Below are 22,103 nucleotides of genomic sequence, written 5' to 3' on the forward strand. Positions count from 1 at the left end.
AAACAGTAAAGCAGAAAAATTTCCTGCCATTTTTAATATTTTCATTGTTCCAGACAGATTTTATTGTAGGTTCTTCAATATTGACAATGTTAACTTTATATTGGGTAATTTGAATTTTACTTATCTTTGCTCTTTGCAATCTTATCTATAATACCTCTGAAATACTGAAATAGCTCTTTGAAGTTATTTCTTTCATTTTTGTACAATATTTGGTTTCTCCTGTTTGTCATAGTCCCCGTAAATTTCCCACCACCACCTCACCTGTGAGTCATCACCATTGTCCCTTGTGCTCTTTGAAAGGTAGGAGGCAGTAAAGAACAGTCAGGCCAAGCTTCCTCAGAGGAAGGGAAAGTTTATTGCTCCTGGGCAGACCTCACGGACCCAAGGTGGGGGTCAGTAAGCCAGCGCGCACGTTGTCAGGGGGATGCAGGCCTTTATATGGTGAGGAGAGGTCAGGTGGGAAGTAGGGCTCGTATGGCGGGAAGAAGTTTGTAGAGCGCGAAAAGATTCGTGGGGCAGGTAGAGGCTCTTTGTGAGAGAAGAGACCCTTAGCGGGATTGGGGAGGCGCATTGTCTGAATCCTCCAGGCAGGTTTCCGCAGTCCGCCCCCTAGGTGGGCTTCTGCATTCCGGCCTCCCATATGGACCTTTCACTCTTTTCACCTATTTTGATCCCTTTTCCAACCGCTTCTCCTGCTTTAAGTGTTATTTTTTAGAGTTTAGTGGGTTTAAGAATGTGGGGTCCTAGGGTTCACTCTGGGAAAGGTTTCATCAGAGCTCCCATTTCAGCGACAAGCAGCGAGTTTCCCAGGTGAGTTTCTCCGCAAAACAGAGATGGTAGTGTTACAGGACAGGGAGGGGGCAGCCTAAACCCCGCAAACCTGCCTATTCTAAATGGATTCTGCTATCCGCCGCATCAACACAAAACATATGACACTTTAATGGGAAGGAACTTTAATAAAACTAGGAAACAACACATGTAAGGCGAAGAGTCTACTTTCTAAATGAAGCACCCAAAGTGACCCGTCCCCTCGTGGGTAAATGTCCATCCATATGGGATCGGCCCACAACAAGGCCCCAAAGCCTGCCATAGTCTAAAGCATCTTCCAGTGGGGACCCACAGAAAAGGGTCAGAAACAACCAGACAAGCCGGAGGGAAAAGAGCAAAACTCAAAATCAGATAAAAGCTGCCATTGTCACCTCCCCACAGGTCTAACCCACATCTGTGTCACCCAGTCTACGACCAGAAGACAAGCACAGTTTCTCCCCTCGTCTCTAGGCTCCATGCGCCTCCTCCAGGTCTCCTTCTGGCTCCATCCTGCTTCCTTCCTTCCTCAGTCTCCTCTGCAGCCTCTTCTCTCTGCTTAGCTCTACCCTCCTTTTGGGTGGGGCAGGGAACCTGGAACCTCCCCCTTTCCTGGGAACCACCCTGTTACAATCCCCCCTTTTAATTTTTATTCCACCATATCTATGGTGGACAAATCTCAGGGTAGAGTCTTAGGAGACAGTCTTTTTTCAGGGTTACAATGTGTGTAAGAGAAGCAACAATTAGTCAGCAGCATTGTCCATGAATGTCCAGTAGGACAGTTTTCCATTACTGGAAAATAGTCCATTATCCGAGCCAAAAGAAAAAAAATCTGGCGCATTAGCTAAAACAAGACAGCAAATATATCAAAATCACAGGGAAAAAAATCTTAAAATGGTTCAACTTATGTAAAACACAAATTTTCTCAACCTTGATCCCAAACTTTTTAACAGCATGGCAAAAGTTTGCAAACTAAATCTACTTTTAAGCCATTTTACCTATTTTGGCATAAAATCACAGGGCAGAATAACTAAACAACAATTTTAGCTGGCTTTGTTGGAATACTCCATATAGGATCAGAGCGAACCGTTGGCATCCGGTCCATGTAGGCTTCAGGAACAAAGTTGGTCTCCTCAGTCTCCTCTGCAGCCTCTTCTCTGCTCAGTTCCACCCTCCTTTTAGGTGGGGCAGGGAACCTGGAACCTCCCCCTTTCCTGGGGACCACCCTGTTACACTAGTAATATTTTAAGGGCAGGTTTATTAGGAAGGGATAAAACAGTTAAAGACACTTGCACTGACACCAGTGGGCTGAGAGAGGCCTGCGTGGTCGCAGGTTGGTGGCCTTGAAGAGAGCGGCCTCCTTTGAGGGAGGTCAGTGAGAAGTCTTGACAGGTATAGGTCACAGGCAGGCAGGAAACGGATGCCTTGCAGAGGGAGAAAGTGGGTGAAAAGAAGCATCTGCCTGCATAATCACAGGAAGGGGCTCACTGCTTTTGAGACTTTGGTTAATTGCAGATTTTAGATAACTATGTAGAATCTGAAAGGGACAGGATATTACACAATGGGCTCAATCTCCATCTCTTTACCCTTGGGTCTGTGCTCTAGACACCCCCTACAGCAGTGATACCTGCTTGGATCTTATGCTTTGTAATATGGGCATTGGTACCTAACTAAGTATCTTGATTTCTATATAGCTAGGTTAATGGTCACTTTAATCCCCTCTACCCCCACCTCCTTCCATGAGTCAGGTTTTAGTTTTGTTAGGTCTCCTTTCTAGTTTTTTTCAGGGCTATAGTTGCTTGCAAGTTTTCCCCCCTCCCCCTTTTTGGGGGACCTTTAGTTTCCCTCTTTTCCTATAAGTGATATCATCTGATATTTTCCTTTCTTTCAGATTTATTTTACTGAGCATGATCACTCCCACCTTGAGCAGTGTTCACATTACATTTTAAAAATTGTTTTCAGGGCCTCCCTGGTGGCGGAGTGGGTTGAGCACGGTGCTGTGAAGGTGTCCTCAGACTCTGCAGCACCAGTTTGAATCCTGGCCATTCCGGGGAGAGTCCCACATGGCATAGCAGACCTCTTCTGTAGTGTCCGCTGCTCCCCTCAGCAGTGTATTTCGGTCCGCCTGCCCTTTCTGCTCCCTGCTCTGTCTCTGGTGAATCCTCTCACCCTCCCGCGCCTCTGGCCTGTAACCCAGCTCTTGTATTTAAAAAAAAAAAAAAAAAAAAATCTAAAAAAAAAAAATCATGATTTTAATTGATGAACAATTACTGGAGTTTCTGAACACTTAATATACTTTTGTGGGAATAGTTTATAGAATGGTTGTTTCTTATTTGAAAAATTTGAAGTTTCCATTGTCTACAGTTTATTTATGTAAATGAGGTTATATTGATCAGTTATAAATATCAGATGCTGGGCCTTCCTTATGGCTAAGTGGATTGAGCACAGACCTGTGAAGCTGTCCACAACCTCTGCAGCATGGATTCAATTTCCTACCGGCCAGGGAGAGATTCCCACATGCTGTGGCAGACCTCTCCTGCCTTACTGGCTGCTCTCCTTAACAGTATATTTCTGTCATCTGCTCCCACTCTGTCTCTGGTGAATCCTCTCACCCTCCCGCGCCTCCAACCTGTACCTCAGCTCTTGTATAAATAAAAAAATAAAAATAAATAAATATCAGATGTTATTGCATTTCTGCAGTAATCATGTTTTATTAAATAATTATCTATAGAGAAACACATTTTCATTATAATGTTATATAAATATTGGCAACTGATCACTAGTGATAGCTTTTTTATATCTAATATTAATTTATATGTATTGTGGATGTATAACTACCATATGTATCTGTATATATATTTACAAAATATATTTACATACTGGTAGACTTAATTTGGTATAGAAGTAGAGCTATAAGTTTTTAAGTAATTCATGTATCATTTTACATATTTTATACACAATTTGCCTTTCTTTTAAAGGACAAGTGTGTTTCTCAGATGTATTTGAACAGGGATTGTTTTAATATGTCTATGTGCATAGAACTATAGATTTTAATACTTTGACATAGTGATACTGAAGAACCAGTAGAAGCCAATATGTTTATTTGTCAAGATAATTCTCACAGTAAGTTTATTTCTAAAGTTCGATCTCCTTTAAGTATTGATGTACTAAGAGACCATTGAATTTTTCAGAATTTTATTTAAAAAATTGAAACAGTTGTCATTAAGTATCTTTATTATTTATTATTTCCTGGATAGTAAAATACTAATTTTTTTACCTACTGAAAATGGACATAGGGTAAGTAAATAAAACTAGTTTTCCCCTACATCCTTTCTTAACTCTCTTGTGGAAATAATCTCATAACACTTCACTTTCCAAATGATAGCTATTAAATGATAGTAATTTTAATTGTTTTGTTGCTGTAACATGGTTTAATTTTCATGCTAGATTATAAAATCTGAAATATAAAAATTGATTTTCTGTATCTCTAATTTTGTTCATTACTGTTTTTACTTCTTTCTTGCAGCATTTCCAGTTAGCTCTGGTTGACTGTAATCCCTGTACTTTATCCAATGTTGAAAGTAAGTATTTTTCAATATAGGAGGCTTTTCCCCCCTGCCTATTGGAGAAATAAAGTTCGTATAGGACATTGTAGGACATTTTAAACCATGGCCATGAATACCTTTTTAAATCTATTACATCTTTGTTTTTGTGGTTATTAAGAATAAAAATGGGTAGCCTGAACTTGATTCAGAGACCTTAAGACAGTTGATTTGTAGACAATGATATGTTTGGGTTACTCATAATGCACTAACATAAGCAAGTTATAATTAGTGGAAAAATTATCTCTCCCTATGTTTAATGCCTTTGAGGATTTTTTTTATTCCACAGAACTTGCCTGAAACTCTTCCTGAGTGTGTGAAATTGGGTAGATTAGAAATACTTGTACTATTAGAAATAGTGTAAAATGTAAAAGAAGGTGAATGACAAATGTGTTTTTATTTTTGAGTAAAATGCAAATAACTACTTAAGAAAACATGCTGTTTTGGGTCTATAGAATGTTTGTATACAATTATTTTTGAAAGAATTAGGTATTATGAAACCTTGTATGGTTATATGATTATAGTATAAATACTATTTTAATAGTATTTATTAGAATACTCCAAAAATAATATTTGTGTAATTGAAATTTATGTATAATGAAATATGTGAAAAAAACTGAAAGAACTCAAGTTAAGGATAAAACTGGTGAAGTTCGTGGTTGAGGCCACATTTGGGTCAAAACCATACCCACAAGAGCCGTATGCGCCGGGTGGGGGTGGGGGGGCGGACCAGACTTTTCAAGACATGAAACAAAGATTTTCACTGTGAGTCCTGCAGACCTAGTGCACTTTATGGTGACCAACGCAAGAAAAATTACTTTGGGCTGGTCAACCACGGGTGAAGCTTGGAAACCACGTTGGGCACCAAGCTGTTATAGGGCAGCCCCAATATTGAATGGGTTGCCTGGCTTGGGTCCTCACCCGCGCGCTTAAAAGGGACTTATTAATACTACACTACAGGCACACACAGAAGGTTAATAAAAGGTTTATTTACAAGGGAAAAGGAAAGAAGGAAAATGTGCAACTCAGGGAGAAAATAGGGAAATAAAGTCTACTCAATCCGCCGACCTGGAAACCCAAAGGCACTCTCAAAGCTGGCTGGATGCTGCGAGCTGGCGGAGAGCCAAAAATGGGGGGCCCCTCCAAAGCCCACATGTCTGGCTTTATACCAACCTGGCTGCTTAACCCCACCCTCAGGTCCCAGCCACCTTCCCTTTGGTGGTAATGGGATTTGGAGTTCCCAGTGTCTTTGGCTTTGGCCTTGGGTGGGGGTGGCGTCCACAAAGCCTGTATGAAATTAGCTTTAGGACATCCTTTTCCCCCTAACAGTGAGAACACTTAAAAATTACATGAGCATGTTGCTAATTAACACATTATGTATATTTTAGGTATTACATAAGGTAGTGTTACAGTATATAAGTTTTTATCAATTTATAAGAGAATCCATGTATAATTAAATTCTGCCACATTTCAATTTCATGTTTCTTTCAGTGGTCAGCTATATATTTTAAAATGAAATATGGAGGTTTTCACATTGTCTTTTCTTTCCTCCTAAAGATTTATTTATTTATGCATACAAGAACTGGGGTATAGTCCCAAGGTGAGGGGAGTGAGAGGATTCACCAGAGACAGAGTGGGGAGCACTTGATTTTAGAGTTAATTACAGAAATTTGGGATGTGTTTTCCCTCTATGGGGAGAATTTATATATACCTAGTACGCTGTTCAACAGTCTGGATAAAGAGATATTACAAGTGTGTGATTATTTTTGAAAGAAAACTTACCAGGACTTCACAATAATGGCTAATTTTTTTTTATTCTTCCTAGGTTTAGCTTTTATTGTTTTAACATTTTTATTGTAAAGAGGGAATGAGAAAGGGTGGGTTGGGAGGGAAAATAAAGGAGAGAAAAATAGACATTATTATACTAATAAGCATTTCATGGTAGTTTTGAACCTTGAGAAATGTCATAAATATACATAAATGTCCTATATATAATTTTCAAAGATTCTTACCACTAGAACCTAAAAAAAAAAAAAAAAAAAAAGGAGAAAAGAGACTTGTTATTGACAAAAATCATAAAATTAAGTAACTGAAATTTTTTAATTGTATATACTGTGATTTTGGTTTTGTTGATCCTGTTTTTGTTTAATCATTCATACCTTAGATATTGGAAGTAGTTGTTAGGAAGAACATCAGAAAAGGAATCAAAACTTGCTGTTGTTCCATGATTGTTTAGATACATGTACTTGACAAATTTGTTTTCTTTTGGAAATTTTGAGGGGTTTTTTTGTTTATGAAGAAACTCAATTCTGAAAAATTGAAAGACGTTCGGTGATTTTACTGTAGGTATACTGACCTATGATTTTTGGGAAATGTTGCTTCTACAAGATTTGTTGTAACATAAAAACTTATGTAAAATTAAAAAAATAAATAACAACTGTTTTTAAGGTTTTAAGTTTTTTGAAGTTGTTTTAAGGTTTTTGAATATCTTATCAGGATCTACATCTGAAGAGATTGCATTTACCTTGCAATTTTAACTTTTCTGTATTTACTAGTTGTTGATTTGCCTTTTTTTAAAAAAAAAAAAAAAGATTTATTTATTTATGCATACAAGAACTGGGATGTAAACCAGAGATGCTAGGGGTGAGAGGATTCACCAGAGAGAGTATGGAGCAAAACAGGCGGATCTATTGAAATACCATGCTGAGGGGAGCAGCGGGCAGAAGGGGTCTGCTGTTCCATGTGGGTAGCTCCCTGGCCTGTCGGAGATCAAACTCTTGCTGCAGTGGCTGGTATAAGCTTCATAGTGCTGTCTTTAACCCCTGCGCCACCAGGGAGGTCCTCTAGCTGATGTTTTTTAATGTTTTAAATATATTGCTTTTCAGGATAAAAATAAATGTTAAATTTTATGTAATAGATATGTTTCCTTAAGATTTCATCTTTAGTAGATTTACTTGTATATTGTTTTATTAAAACAAAAGTGTACTAAAGCAAGTCTGTGATCTATATTTTATCACTTGCTTACGTTTATATTTTGTTATCTATACTTTTATTACCTTAATGTCAACTGCATAATAATTAAATCTTTCCCTGATCTTTGTAGTTAAATTTCATATTGCCCACTTGTATGAAACCCAGGTAAGTTTTTAAGTTACTTTTCTTAAATAGAAGCTAATAAATAACAAAATTCTGTCCATCCAATAAGTGAAATAAATAAGAAAATTTTAGGTTTTAAATCTCAGTTACTTAAATTGAATTTAAGTATTAACTCTTGCATATGTTTAATATTACAGTCATAGTATATGTTTGAAGTTCATAAATTTGAGGTGTGTATTTAAAATGTGTATCATTTGGTATCTACCGTCAGTTTAATATAGTCCCAAAATATTGCTTATTGTATGGTGGAAGGAAACCATCTAGACCATTTAATATAATTTACTTCTAAATTTGAATCATCTGCATCCTATAAAATGACTAAAAGTGTTTTTCAGTAATCATATTAATATCAAGAATTCTTTTCAAAATTTTTTAGTTGTGTATAATGTGTTGTCTTATTCTATTTCATTTTTGTTCTAATGTTGAATTCTTTTATTTTATTATTATTATTTTTTTAAAAGATTTATTTTTTTATTTTTTTTAAAGATTTATTTTTATTTATTTATACAAGCACTGGATACAGTCAGAAGTGTGGGAGGGTGAGAGAATTCACCAGAGCCAGAGTGGGGAGCAGAGCAGGCAGAAGGACCGAAGTACACTGCTGAGAGGAGCAGCGGGCGGCAGGAGAGGTCTGCGCGCCATGTGGGACCCTCCTCCGATGGCCGGGGAGCAGCCGGGGATCGAACTGGTGCTGCAGAGGCTGCGGGCAGCCTCGCAAGCCAGCGCTCAACTGCTGCGCCACAGGGGAGGCCCTATTTTATTATTTTTTTAAGATTTATTAATTTTTATGTAAGAACTGGGAGGGTAAGAGGATTCAGAGACAGAGCCTGGGGAGCAGAAAAGGCAGAGGGATGGAAATACACTGCTGAGGGTAGCAGCAGGCGAGGCAAGAGAGTACTGCCTTGCCTTGTGGGCTTTTCCCTGAATTGAACCCGTGCTACAGAGGCTTTGGACAGCTTCACAGCGCTTGTGCTCAACCTGCTGCGCCACTGGGGAGGCCCAAATTATCTTTTTTTTTTTTTTTTTTTAATAGAGGCATGTTTTATTTATTTGTTTGTTTGTTTGTTTGCTTGTTTTCTTTATACATGCACTGGGTACAAGCACGGGAGGGTGAGAGAATTCACCAGAGCCAGAGCGGGAAGCAGAGCAGGCAGAATGACGAAGTACACTGCTGAGGGGAGCAGCGGGCGGCAGGAGAGGTCTGCGCGCCATGTGGGACCCTCCTCCGGTGGCCGGGGAGCAGCCGGGGATCGAACTGGTGCCGCAGAGGCCGCGGGCAGCTTCGCAACCCAGCGCTCAACCGCTGCGCCACCGGGGAGGCCCCCCAAATTATCTTTTAAACATCATTTGTAATGTACAGTATACTCACATTTACTACCATACCATGACATAGGGTTTTATTACTATTTAGTTCAGTTCTAGAATATTTTGCTTTAATCGGTGTGCTGTTTTTAGCACCCAGCTATTCCACTCCCAGGTGTCTAGCCTATAGAAACAAAACCACCACACTGATTGGAAAGGAAACCTGCTCCTATGTTTATTGCAGCATTATTATAATAGCCAGGATATTTCTGTGGTGTCTGCTGCGTTTTCACCAAAGTATAAAATTAGTGCATGGGTCTAGATGGTTTCCAAAATTAAATGAGAGGAAAGATGCTATCATCTTCCATTTTCCATTATAAATGAGTATAATAAGATAGTTTGAGATCATTTAAGTGGCTGACTCCTAAATCCAGCTGATGGAATAACAATCATGGAAGCCATTAAAAAAAAAAAAAAGAATTAATTTTTTGTACCTTCCCACCCCCAATTGAATTTCCATATTTTCTTGATATAGTTCTTGATATATAGTTGATATAGCTATATCCTCTGAATGTAGGACATCCTATTAATCTGAACATTCTTCCCCCCTCCTTTTTTTTTGTGTAAAGTTTTATTAATTGAGGTAATGTTGATTTACATCACAATATATGTCTTAGAATTAATTCAGAACACCAGCCTCAAGAGAGCCAACAATCATCCATTGGCTCTCCATTTCCTCTCCTGGATGCCTCAGATCTATGGTCCACTGTCAAGGTTTATGTTTGGTTTCTAAATATTCCGCATATAAGTTAAACCATATTTATCTTTCTCCTTCTGACACTTCCCTTAGCACAATCCCTTTCAGCTCTATCCTTGTTGCCACAGATGGCATGTTTGTCCTTTTTTAATCCTTTTTTGTATATGAGTTGTATTCCATTGTATATTTACCACATTTTCTTAAGCTCTTTATTTTGGGGCATTTAAATTGTCTCCATATCTTGGCCAGTATAAATAGTGTTGCGGTAAACACAGGCATGCAGGTTTTTGTTTTTTATTGGCTAGACATTTAGGAGTGATATTGTTTGGTGCTAAAAAAAGCACATCCATTTTCAGTGTTTTGAAGAACTTCTACACAGCTTCCACTGGGTGTGGATCAGTCTCCATTGCCACCGAAAGGATTGCTTTTCCTTCACACTTTGACCAGCACTTGTTTCTGGTTTTTTAAATATAATCCATTCTCATTGACCTGAGGTGACAGCTCATTGGGTTTTTGATCTGTATTTCGCTGATGATAAGTAATCATGAACATTTTTTTCATCTTCTGCCCAGTTTTGATTGGTTTGTTTTGTGTTTGTTGAGTTGTATAAGTTCTTTGTAGATCTTTGATATCACTCCCATTTGCAGATATATACGGTGTGCAAATATTTTCTCCCATTCAGTATTTGTGTCTTCATTTTAATTACTGTCTCTTTTGGTATACAGAAACTTTTTAGTATGATGTAATCCTAGTTATTTGTTTTCCTTGTTGGTAGAGATAAGGTCTCAAAGTTGTTTCTAAAGTTTATCATGGAATGTTTTTTCTGATTTTTTTTTCTATATATTTTATGGTGTCATGGTGTCATATCTTACATCCTAATCTTTTGTCCATTTGGAGTTGATTTTCAACTGTTTTTCTTTTGCATGTAGCAGTCTTGTTTTTCCAACACCATTTATTGAGGAAACTTTCCTTGTTCTGGAGTATATTATTCACTCTGCTGTAGATTGAGTGTACATATATGTATGGTTTTTATTTCAGTGGCCTCAGTTGCTGGAGTCCAGAGAGGAATCCCACTGAACCGAGGAAATTAATAGCAGACACAGAATAGAGTTTAAGGGAAGCGGGACCCAGGGAACGTAAGGCCTGTCATTCTGTGCTCAAGCATCCTGAGTGCCCAGTGCCACTCATTTTTATGGCTACAAATGCTCCCTGCCCTCCCTGGTTAGTTACTAGACAGTGAAGCATTCTCTTAGGGTTTGGCCTTGTCGGGCACAGATACACCACCAAGGTTCTGTGCTATTAGGTTATTCTGTGTCTTTTCTAATCTAGTCTGTCCTCTAAAAATTTTCGCAGACACAAGAAAGAATATCCTGATTTGTAATCGGCCAATCCTCTGTGCCAGTCTCTGACCCCTGTTAATCAGACTTTTAGCCAAGACCAGTCTTCCAACCACAACTCTGATATTTCCTTGTCTCAGCACTTTATGCCTTAGGGGTCTCCAATACTCATATCTGTTCTGTTGGCCTTCATGGCTTTTTTGTTCCAATGCCATGCTGTTTGAGGAATGCTGTTGGGATTTTTATTGGGATTGCATTGAAGCTATAAGTTGCTGTGGATAGGGTGGCAATTTTGACAGTGGGGATTCTCCCTATTTCCATTTCTTTGTGTCTTCTGTTTCCTTTAACAGTGTTTGTAGTTTTCCTTGTATAGGTCCTTTACCTCCACCCCTCTTTTTTTAAAAAATTTTTTATTTATGCGTACAAGAACTGGGGTACAGGCCAGAGATATGGGGGTGAGAGGATTCACCAGAGACAGAGTGGGAAACAAAACATACAGACTGACTGAGATACACTGCTGAGGGGAACTGTGGGCGAGACAGGAGAGGTCTGCCTCGCCATGTGGGTTGCTCCCTGGCCAGCCCAGGATTGAACTTGTGCTGCAGAGGGTGCAGGCAACTTCACAGTGCTGTGTTTAAGCCCTTGTGCCACCAGGGAGGCCCCTTTACCTCCTTTGTTACGTTTATTAACAGTTCCCTAATTTTTTGTATATGAGATCAAAAATGGGATGCCTTTCTTAATTTCTTCTTTTTTTTTGGCTCATTGTTGACTATAAGAATGCAACTGGATTTTTTGTGTGTTGATTTTATTGCCACTTACTGAACTGGTTTATTATTTTGATTGTTTTTGCTGTGCAGTCTTTTTTGTCCCCTCTGTATTATCTGCAAATAAAAATAGCTTTACTACTAGTTTCCCATTTGGATTCCTTTTGTAGTTTTATCTTGCCTGATTACAGTAGCTAGGAAAATTTAATACTACGTTGAATAGTAGTGGTGTGTGGACTTTTTTTTTTTTTTTTAAGATTTATTTATTTATGCACACAAGATCTTGTGTACATGCCAGAGGTGCAGGGGGTGAGAGGGTTCACTAGACAGAGCGGGGAGCAGAGCAGGCAGAATGACCGAAGTACACCGCTGAGGGGAGCAGCGGGTGGCAGGAGAGGTCTGTGTACCATGCGGGACCCTCCTCTGGTGGCCGGGGAGCAGCCGGGGATCGAACCGGCTCTGCAGAGGCTGCGGGCAGCTTTGCAACCCAGCGCTCAACTGCTGTGGCCCCGTTGGATTTTTTTGCTAAGATTTTATTGAGGATTTTTATGTGTGTATTTATTAGGGAGATTGGTCTGTAGTTTTCTTCATGATTTTTTTTTTTTTTTTTGGAATTAATATAACACTGTCTTCATAAATTTTGTTGGAGGGATATTCCTTTTTTTTTTTTGAGTCTTGCATGATAGGAATTAGTTCATCTATGAAAGTTTGGTAGAACTTGCTTCTGAAGCCATCTGGTCCTAGACTTTTGATTTTTGGGAGAGTTTTGATTATGTTTCATCCTACTTGATTGTTATAGGTTTGTTTATGGTTTTATTTTTTTCCTATTCAGTCACAGATGGTTGTGGAATTCTAAGACTGCCCCTCTCATCTAGGTTGTCGAACTTGTTTGCATATAAATGGCAATAGCAATCTATGACTATCCTCTGAATTTCTGAAGAATCTGTTGTAATTTCTCATCTTTCATTTTTGAAAGTCTTTTATTTTGTATATTTTAAACATCTGTGTTTATTTTTTCCACAATATAGAATTTTTCCTTCAGGTGCAATCACCATAGGTTTGTCACCAAGGGAAGATTTGCCCACAGTCCTCCACCACACTCACCATAAATTCTTTCCCTGTGTTCTCTACTTCCCCCTCCCCCCATCTTCTCCCCTCATAGTATCTCTCAGATCTCCAGTCTGCTTTCATTTTGATTCTATTTATTTACATTTTATAAAACTAAATGTCTTTATTTTTGTGATTCTGTTCACTCACTCACTCATTCACTCATTCATTCAAAATAGATGCAGAGGATGAGAGGATTCACCAGAGACAAAATGGGGAGCAGAACAGGCAGACCAACTGAAATCCACTGCTGAGGGGAGCAGCAGGCAGGACAGGAGAGATCTGTTGTGCCATGTGGGTCAGCTCCCTGGTCAGCTGGGGATTGAACTTGTGCTGCAGTGGCTGTGAATAGTTTCACAGTGCTTAACTCCTTGTGCCACCATGGAGGCCAAGGATTCTGTTTAGTTGCTTATTCACTTTGTGTTTGTTCCTCTCTTTAGTATAAATCCTAAGTCGTCTTCTAACCTTTCTTGGAGAGGGGTTTTGATGGTTGGAACTTCTTTATGATTCCGTTTGTAAGTAAAGATCTTTTCTTCCATATATCTGAAGGGGAGCTTTGCAGGATGTTAGAATATTCTTGGTTGTCTTTCTTACTTAATGTTTTTTTGTGTAGGTCACTTGGTGTGCTTTTGGTTGCCTGTATTTGTATATTCACTTATTCTTTTAAGTTTGGGAGATTTCTTCCTTTATTCCTGGAAGTAGATTTCATTTACCTACTTTGTCTTCTCCTCCTGGGATGCCTCCAGTGTTCTATATACTTTTCTCCTGGTAGTCAGGTAATTCTCAAAGTGTTTTCTTCTCCTTCTAACACTATTTTTCTATTTTGAATTTTCCTCCATTTGCATCTTCGAGCTCACTGATTGTTACTTACATTTTGTTTATCCTGTTTCCTTGTCTTTCCCCCAGAATTTTTCATTTTCACCATTGATAGTTCTACTTTTTCTGATCCTTTTGTTATTTAGAGCTTTAGTTTTGATCGTCTATTCATTGAGTGTGAATAGCATTGACTTTGTGAATAGCACAAAAGCATTGGCTTGCTTTTGTGAGTTGCCTTGCATGTCTAAACTGATTATTAGTTTTTTCTTTTCTTTCTTTTATGTTTTTGTTCGAGTTCTTTGATTGATTATGACAGTTTTGAATTCTGTATTTGATTGGGGGGAAAAGTCTTGTGTTTGTGTCTTAGTTCTGGAGATTACTTTTCTCTTTGTCGTGTATTGGTCCCTTGGGTACTTGTGTGGTCACATGTACTTTGTTTTTTCTGTACTTTCAGTTTGTTCTGCTATAGTTAGCACTTTTAAGGTGCCATGGTCCTCTTCTGTCACTGTTGTACAAGGCAGCTAGAGCCTTTAGAAATTTGGTGTTGTACAAGGCAGCTGGGCCTTTAGAATTTGGTGTGGTGTTGAGTCCACCCTAAGTCTGGTTGGAACTGGCATCTGTTTGGGCTGTGGATAGTGTTGTATCCTGTCTGTTTCTGCCATAGACTATTCTGGGAGGGTTGGCTGTGCATCTTACCCCCAGGCTGGTTGGGACTGAGACCCAGCTTGACTAGTGTCAGGAATCTTACTGTTATCTAAGATGCATTTTGAGGATTTGCAAAATTAGAATTTGGCATACTGAATTGCATGTCAGTGCTATTACCATGGAGTGGGACGTGAAGTTTGACTTGTGTTTATTTTTCTTAGAAATATGTAAATTGTATAGTTTTTGGTGCTTTCTATGATTTATCACAGTGGATCTTTTCCTTGTCAGTTACAAATCATACTGTAAACATATTACCTAAAAATATGAATGATGTGTCAAAATAATTTAACTGAAGCGTAAAAAATATTCTGTGGGCATATATTCATATATTCAGGTCTTTTTCATTTTCAGAACTAATGTGCTTGTAAAGTTCATAGTTAATTTTTGAAATTTTACAGACATATTATTTGTCATGTGATAGTTTCCAAAATTTTTTTTGGTGAAGGTTAGGTCTTTTTTTTTTTTTTTTTTTTTAAAGATTTATTTGTTTATACAAGCACTGGGTACAGTCAGAAGCGTGGGAGGGTGAGAAAATTCACCAGAGCCACAGTGGGGAGCAGAACAGGCAGACAGATTGAGGACACTGCTGAGGGGAGCAGTGGGCACGGCAGGAGAGGTCCGTGTGCCCTGTGGGACCCTTGCTGGTGGCCGGGGATCGAACCTGCACGGCAGAGGCTGTGGGCAGCTTCACAGCCCAGCACTCAACCGCTGCGCTACCAGGGGAGGCCCTGAAAGTCAGCTCTTATTTTTTACCAATCTCATTTTGTTATACTGAGTTTTTTCAAACTACTTATTTTGAACTAATTTTAAGTTACAGAAGTCAGCAAAATGGCAGAGGATAATAGCAAAGTTTCCCATATATATTATATTTCCCATATATATTTCCCATATATATTATATAATTATATATTCTCAAAACTGGGAATTGGCTTTTTCTCGGTCTGTATTTTAAATTAAATGTTATTTAATTATTTACATGTATTACTTTATAGAGATATGTTTGGAGATACATGATGTTTGTTTCCTCCTTTCCTACTTTTTAAGCTAGAGGGATCAGTCTTTTCTTAAACCTCTGTGTGCACATGTTAGTGTTTCCATGTTGTTGACTTTTCAAAGAAGCTGTTAGGTATATTTCATGTAACATGAAGTGAAGAAAACAAATCAACATGAAAAACCAGAGTCCTAGTAATTCTTCATTTCATGCTATATTGTTCTTGCTTCCCTTTCATATTTTGTCTTTTGAAGATTCTGGTATTTCTTTTAAAATAATATAGATCGCATTTAGCTGTATTTGGTGAAAGAAATAAAGAAAAATCTGTTTTCCACATCTTGTTAGCAATCAGATGCCAACAGTTACCTTTTACTTAGTAATCCAGTCTTGCATTCCTAATATAAAGATAATTGGTTGAAATGTATTTCTATTGTTCATTGTTGATTTTAGTGTTATATATTAGGTTTCTGCATCTATTTTCATGATAAAGATCGGTTGTAACTTTTTTGTAATGTCTTTGAAACATTGGGTAATTAAATTTGATTCACAGAAATTTGGAAACAATACCTTATTTGATCTTAGTTTTTAATTTTTTTTTAGAAGATTTATTTATTTATGCATACAAGAACTAGGGTACAGGCCAGAAGTGTAGGCGGTGAGAGAATTCACCAGAGATAGAGTGGGGAACAGAACAGGTGGACTGACTGAAATATAGGGCTGAGGGGAGCAGCAGGCGAGACAGGAGAGGTCTGTTTCGCCATGAGGGTAGCGCTCTGGCTGGGGATCGAACTCATGCTTCTGTTGCTGCGGATATCTTCATAGTGATGTGCTTAACCCCTTGTGCCACCAGGGAGGCGCTATTTTTTTTTTTTTTTTCAATTTTTCACAGCTTCACATTATTTTATATTCTTTTGAGGGGGTTGTGTTAAAGATTTTTTTTTTTAAAAGATTTATTTATTTATTTATACAAGCACTGGGTACAGTCAGAAGTGCGGGAGGGTGAGAGAATTCACCAGAGCCAGAGCGGGGAGCAGAGCAGCAGAAGGACCGAAGTACACTGCTGAGGGGAGCAGCGGGCGGCAGGAGAGGTCTGCGCGCCATGTGGGACCCTCCTCTGGTGGCCGGGGAGCAGCTGGGGATCGAACCGGTGCTGCAGAGGCTGTGGGCAGCTTTGCAACCCAGCGCTCAATCGCTGCGCCACAGGGGAGGCCCTAAAGATTTTTTTTTTTTACTAGTTCTTTTATGTCATTAAAATTACTGGATCAGACCTTATTTTTACTAGATTGGAGGAGATCGTGGATCTCTAGGTTGGCTGAGTTTTACTTTTGGGGAAAATGTTTAAATTTCACTTACATATTAGTGCCATATATTTGTTTGTAATGCTTGCTGAGGTCTGTTATGAGGCTTTTTTTTGCTTATTTTTTTCATTTGCCCCTTCTTTATTTATTGATCAGTCTTGCCAGAGCTTTTCATGTGACATAAACAAATGAAAAAAAAAAAAATCCATTGTTAATCTTTTCAAAGACATCTTTGTTTTCCATTTATTAAATTTCTTTTCTGCATTTTCTCTTTTCCTTGAGTTTAATTTATTGTGTTACTTTTGCTAATTTCATAACATACGTGAGCGCATATAGTTTTATAGGGCGAGTCAAAATAAATGTTTGTAAGCATGTTTTGATGTTTAGAAGTCTTTTTCTATTTTAAAGATTTATTTATTTATGCATACAAGAACTGGGGTACAGGCCAGAGTTGCAGAGGGTGAGAGGATTCACCAGAGACAGAGTGGGGAACAGAACAGGAATACTGACTGAAATAGACTGCTGAAGGGAGTAGTGTGAGAGTCGGGAGAGGTCTGCTGTGCCATGTGGGTCACCTCCCTGGGTGGCCTGGGATTGAACTCGTGCTGCAGATAGCTTCATCGGGCTGTGCTTAATCTCAGTGCTGTGCTTAACCTCTTCTGACACCAGGGAGGCCCTCTTTGTTTTTTTAAAACGTTTCTCTTTTCTTAGACTGTCATGCTTCTTTGTAAATGCATCCCTCCAAGTTCACAGATTTACTCTTCTATCTTGTTTATTTTTCTTCTGTAGCTTACTATAGCATTTTTCATTTCCTCTTGTCAGTCTTTTCTTCATTTTGTGTTTCCTTTATTTCCTTCTTTAAAGTATCAGTTTTGAGATTCTGTTCACTGATTTTGTTTCTAAGGGAGTGCTTTCTGCAAGGTGTATGAATGTCAATGATGTTGATCAAGGCCTGTTATAGCCCAGAACATAGTGTGTGTGATTCCTATGCTGCAAAGTTTTGCTTCAGGCTCCTGGTTATAGCCTGTTCTTTGAATGTCCTTGACTGGGGCTGTTGTCTGCTACCAGGGTGCTGATGACTAAGATGGGGATTGAGAAAACTTCCTGAGTGTGGGTAGAGACTGCTGGCAAAAGGGTATGTGCCTGCATGTCCCAGAATGATTTAAGAATGAACTAAAGCTTACAAAAGAAATTTGACACATATAACAAGTATACTTACAAAATTGTTCAACATCACTATTCAACAAGAAATGAAAATCAAAGCCAAATAAGACTTTACTTCAAATATGTCATTCTGAGTTTTATCAAAGTTTAAACGACTTAAAATGTTGACAGGAATATTGAGAAATTTGAGTGTATGGATGCATACTGTTGGTATGAATGCAAAATAGTGCAGTTGCTGTGATAATCAGAATTACCATTCCTCAAAAATCAGACTATACCTATCAATAATTCAGTCCCACTTCTGAGTGTTTAGTAATCCCAGTTCTGAGTATCTGAAAAACATGAAGATTCCAAGATCATACTAACACACATATATTCATTTCAGTACTGTTTCCAATACCTAGGATATGAAAAAAAACACTGGGAGGTGATAAATGAAAATGTGGTGTTCTGTAACTTTTAGTACACAAAAGTCCCCCACATCTGTGACAGATTTATGCTGAACACTCTTTTTCTGATATTTAATGTTGAAATTTCTGTTTAAAATCATTTTCTTAATTTGTTTTGAATTCTTTGCTAGTATACATATGTAGTTTCTATTGTTAATTTTTTTAATCCTGTAACTTTGCTTAGTTTATTGTGAGTGTGTGTTAGTGCACATACCCACATGTGTTTCTCATGCTTATATATATGGGCAAAAAATTTTGTGAGTGTCAGATTGGTGTCTCTTTCAGTTACGGTGTGTATGTGTATAGGTAAGTATAGCTATATACCATAAAGATATGTATCATTAACAGTTGTGTGTTTATTTTTTAAAGATTTATTTATTTATGCACACGAGCTGGGGTACAGGCCAAAGGTGTGGCAGGTTTAGAGGATTCATCAGAGACAGAGCGGGGAACAAAACAGGCAGATTGACCAAAATACACTGCTGAAGAGAGCAGTGGGGAGACAGGAAAGGTCAGCCTCGCCATGTGGGTTGCTCCCTGGTCTGTCGGGGAATTGAACTCGTGCTGCAGAGGCTACGGATTGCTTCGTAGTGCAGTGTTGAACCCCTTGCGCCACCACGGTGGCCCCCCTCATTAACAATTTTTCCCTCTACTTTTGGTTAGAGTAAAAACTCACTTTTATTCCCAATTTATATATTTATTTGAATTACATAGCTGTTATTTTTATACAGATGTCTTTGGAATAGTGCTTTTTTTTTCTTTTGCTTTAGGCAATAGATGATAAATGCTTTTGTTTTTTCAAATAAGTTTTAAGAATATAATCTTGAGTTTTTTCTTATTCTTAAGGAGTCATCTTAAACATTATGACGGTAGCAATAATAGATTTAGCTTTACTAATAGTTTTTGAGGGAGAATTGTAAGCAGTAGACTAACTTAAAAATTTTCTGTCCCTTAAATCTAATAATGTTCTTCTTGTATTATGACTATGGGAAATTAATATCTATAAAAACTGTTTCTTTTTTTGGTCTTATTACACATTTTGTAAAGAATGCAGGCACTTAATTAACTTGTCATATAATTTATCTGTAATTAGTAGTTGAATATTTTATAACTCTGAATGTTGTTAAATAATGCATGAGCTGGAATTTATTTTCCCTGCAACTTTTGGGATTTAGCAGATTTTTTAAAATGTCTTGTGTTATTTATACTTTATTATATTGAAGATTAATTTTTGTATCTTAGCCTGCACCTGGTCTGTTCAAGTGTTCAGTTAGTTAAAAAAAATACAAAAAGACATTTTACTGTCACTTATATTTTATAGTAGAAATCTAAATTATTTTTCTTCTTTAATCACCCTTTTTTTGTGTGAGTTTAATTTAGTTTTTATCCTACCTCATTATTTGTAAAAGTTAATCATATCAGTTCACTTTAAAATCTAGAGTAGCTCTTTAAAATTTTTCTTGTTGTAACTGTGCTCTTTTTGACTATTTAGAGGAAGTATCATACTGCAAAAGAAGCCTATGAACAACTTTTACAGACAGAAATTCTACCTGCACAAGTAAAAGCTATTGTCTTACAACAGTTAGGTACGTAAATTGTTACTTTTTATTATATATCACTGTTAACTCCAGTTTCTCAGTAGTTGGTTGCAATTTAATTCTAAGAAATCAAGTTTTATTTACAGTTGCATTTTTAAGGACTAATTGTGACATTAACTTGAGATTTCACTTCTGAATAAATATTCTGAGAGTTAATATGTTTATACAAACTATCAAGTTTGTTTTTTGCCAAAATTCTTCCAAATTAGTGCTGAAATGCGCTACATCTGTAGTATCAATCTTTTAAGTTCTCTGTATTACCCCTAGTACTTTATCTCTGGAAAAGTTTTAGTGTTTCTGTATGCTTATTCCTCTTTAATGTTAATTTAATTAAAATCATTCTCATTGGTAGTAAAGGGCTACTGATCTTGCTTTCATGGATCATTATATTTATTAGTGAAAACATTAAAAATTATGATATTTGTATTTTATATGTTATTTTCACTATTTTATTATATTCTTTTGTTTTAAAGGAGAAAATGTGATTTTAAAACCTGATAATCCTGGGGCCTCCCTGGTGGCGCAAGGGGTTAAGCACCGCACTATGAAGCAGTCCGCAGCCTCTGCAGCCTGAGTTCAATCCCTGGCCCGTCAGGGGGCAACCTACATGGAGCAGCAGACCTCTCCTAACTCACCTGCTGCTCCCCTCAGCGGTATACTTCAGTCAATCTACCTGTTCTATTCCCCACTGTTTCTGGTGAGTCCTCTCACCCCGCTGCATCTCTGGCCTATATCCCAGTTCTTACATGCATAAATAAGTAAATCCTTAAAAAAAATTATTAAAAAAAACACCTGATAATCCTTACAGGATAGTGAGGCTGTTTGCCTTTAATTCTTTTTTTTTTTTTAAAGATTCATTTATTATTTATGCATACAAGAACTGGGGTATAGGCCAGAGGTGTGGGGGGTGAGAGGACTCAGCAGAATAGGCAGATGGACTGAAGAGAACAGGCAGATGGACATACTGCTGAAGGGAGCAGCAGGCGAGACAGGAGAGGTCTGCTGTGCTCCCTGGCTGGCCAGAGGCTACGGATTGTTTCACAGTGCGGTATTTAACCCCTTGAGCCACCAGGGAGGGCCCCCTGCCTTTAATTCTTGTTGCTCATATTTCATGTTTGTTTTGGTATTTGCATCCGAATTTTCTACCCACTATTTTTATTTGATGAAAGTGAAATTTTTCATAATAAAAATATTTTAATAATAGCTTTGTGATATCTATAGCATCAAAAGAAATTAAGCATGCAGTTTGTATGATATTTGTAAAAATAATTTTATACATTTGAATTGATTAACAACCCTAACGCTTGATGATGATGTTGGAGTTAGTGCCTGGTACTTGGGTTTACTCTGGGAAAGGCTTTACCAGAGCTTCCATTTCAGCGGCACGCAGTGAGTTTCCCAGGAGAGTTTCTTCACGAAACAGAGACATTTCTATTTAAAGAGCAGGTTTATTAGAAAAGGGATAGAATGGTAAAAGACACTTGCATAGACACAAGCGGACAGGAAAAGCTGCCCCAAAAGGGACAGGTTTGCTCAAAGAGGCCTGCATGGTTGAAGGCCAGTGGTATTGAGGACAGCTGCCTTCACTGAGGGACGTCAGTGAGGAGATGATACAGGTCACAGGCAGGCAGGAAGGCTGCTGCCCTGTGGAGGGAAGGAGTTGGTGAAAGGACGCACCCGCATAGTTACAAGTGGGCAGATGGAGTGCTACCCTGTTGTGCGGGCTACATTAGGTTTTATCATCTTCAGGGAGGGGCTCATCTTTGTGGGTGGATGGTTTTGCTCGCTCCTATAGCAGTCTGATAGTTTCTGGGTGTTGCACATCCTGATCTGGGCATTGATGCCTAAGAGTCTTGGTTTCCATAACCAGGCTAATGGATTATGCTAATCCCTTCTATCCCTAACTCCTTGTGTTAGTTAGGTTCTTGACCTTGTAGCTCCTTCCTCCGTCAATGCTAATTTAAATAGTTCCTGAATTTTAGCATTTTATCATATTTTATTATACTCCTGTCACACTCTTTTATGTAGATGTAGTTCTAAGCCTGTTTAGTTATCTGATATTTTGTACTCCTACAAATGTTTGAATCTAATTTTCCTTTAGGTTTCCAGATAGTTCCTGGAGGTTTCATTTACTTTTTTTGGTTTCACTCTCGGCAAATAATGCTGTAGTTAGTATGTCAGTGAGTGTAACTGATAGGGCAGTGATAGAGTTTTCCGTAAAATCTTGTAAATATACTTAAATTAATTCTTTGA

The 22,103-nt window shown here is 38.1% G+C and overlaps 1 protein-coding gene across 1 annotated transcript in view; it reads left to right on the forward strand.

Moving 5' to 3' along the window:
- Positions 1 to 22,103, forward strand: part of LOC119250803 (histone demethylase UTY-like) — a 129,839-nt gene that overhangs the window by 11,887 nt on the left and 95,849 nt on the right. Inside the window, exons 3-5 of the mRNA XM_054697750.1 lie at positions 4,331 to 4,385; positions 7,510 to 7,544; positions 19,745 to 19,838. Of these exons, the coding sequence (XP_054553725.1) occupies positions 4,331 to 4,385; positions 7,510 to 7,544; positions 19,745 to 19,838 (184 nt within the window). The remainder of the gene's footprint in view (positions 1 to 4,330; positions 4,386 to 7,509; positions 7,545 to 19,744; positions 19,839 to 22,103) is intronic.

The sequence above is a fragment of the Talpa occidentalis genome, unplaced genomic scaffold (genome assembly GCF_014898055.3).
Source record: "Talpa occidentalis isolate TD23 unplaced genomic scaffold, MPIMG_talOcc4v2.1 talOcc4.18, whole genome shotgun sequence".
In the NCBI taxonomy this organism is placed as follows: Eukaryota; Metazoa; Chordata; class Mammalia; order Eulipotyphla; family Talpidae; genus Talpa; species Talpa occidentalis.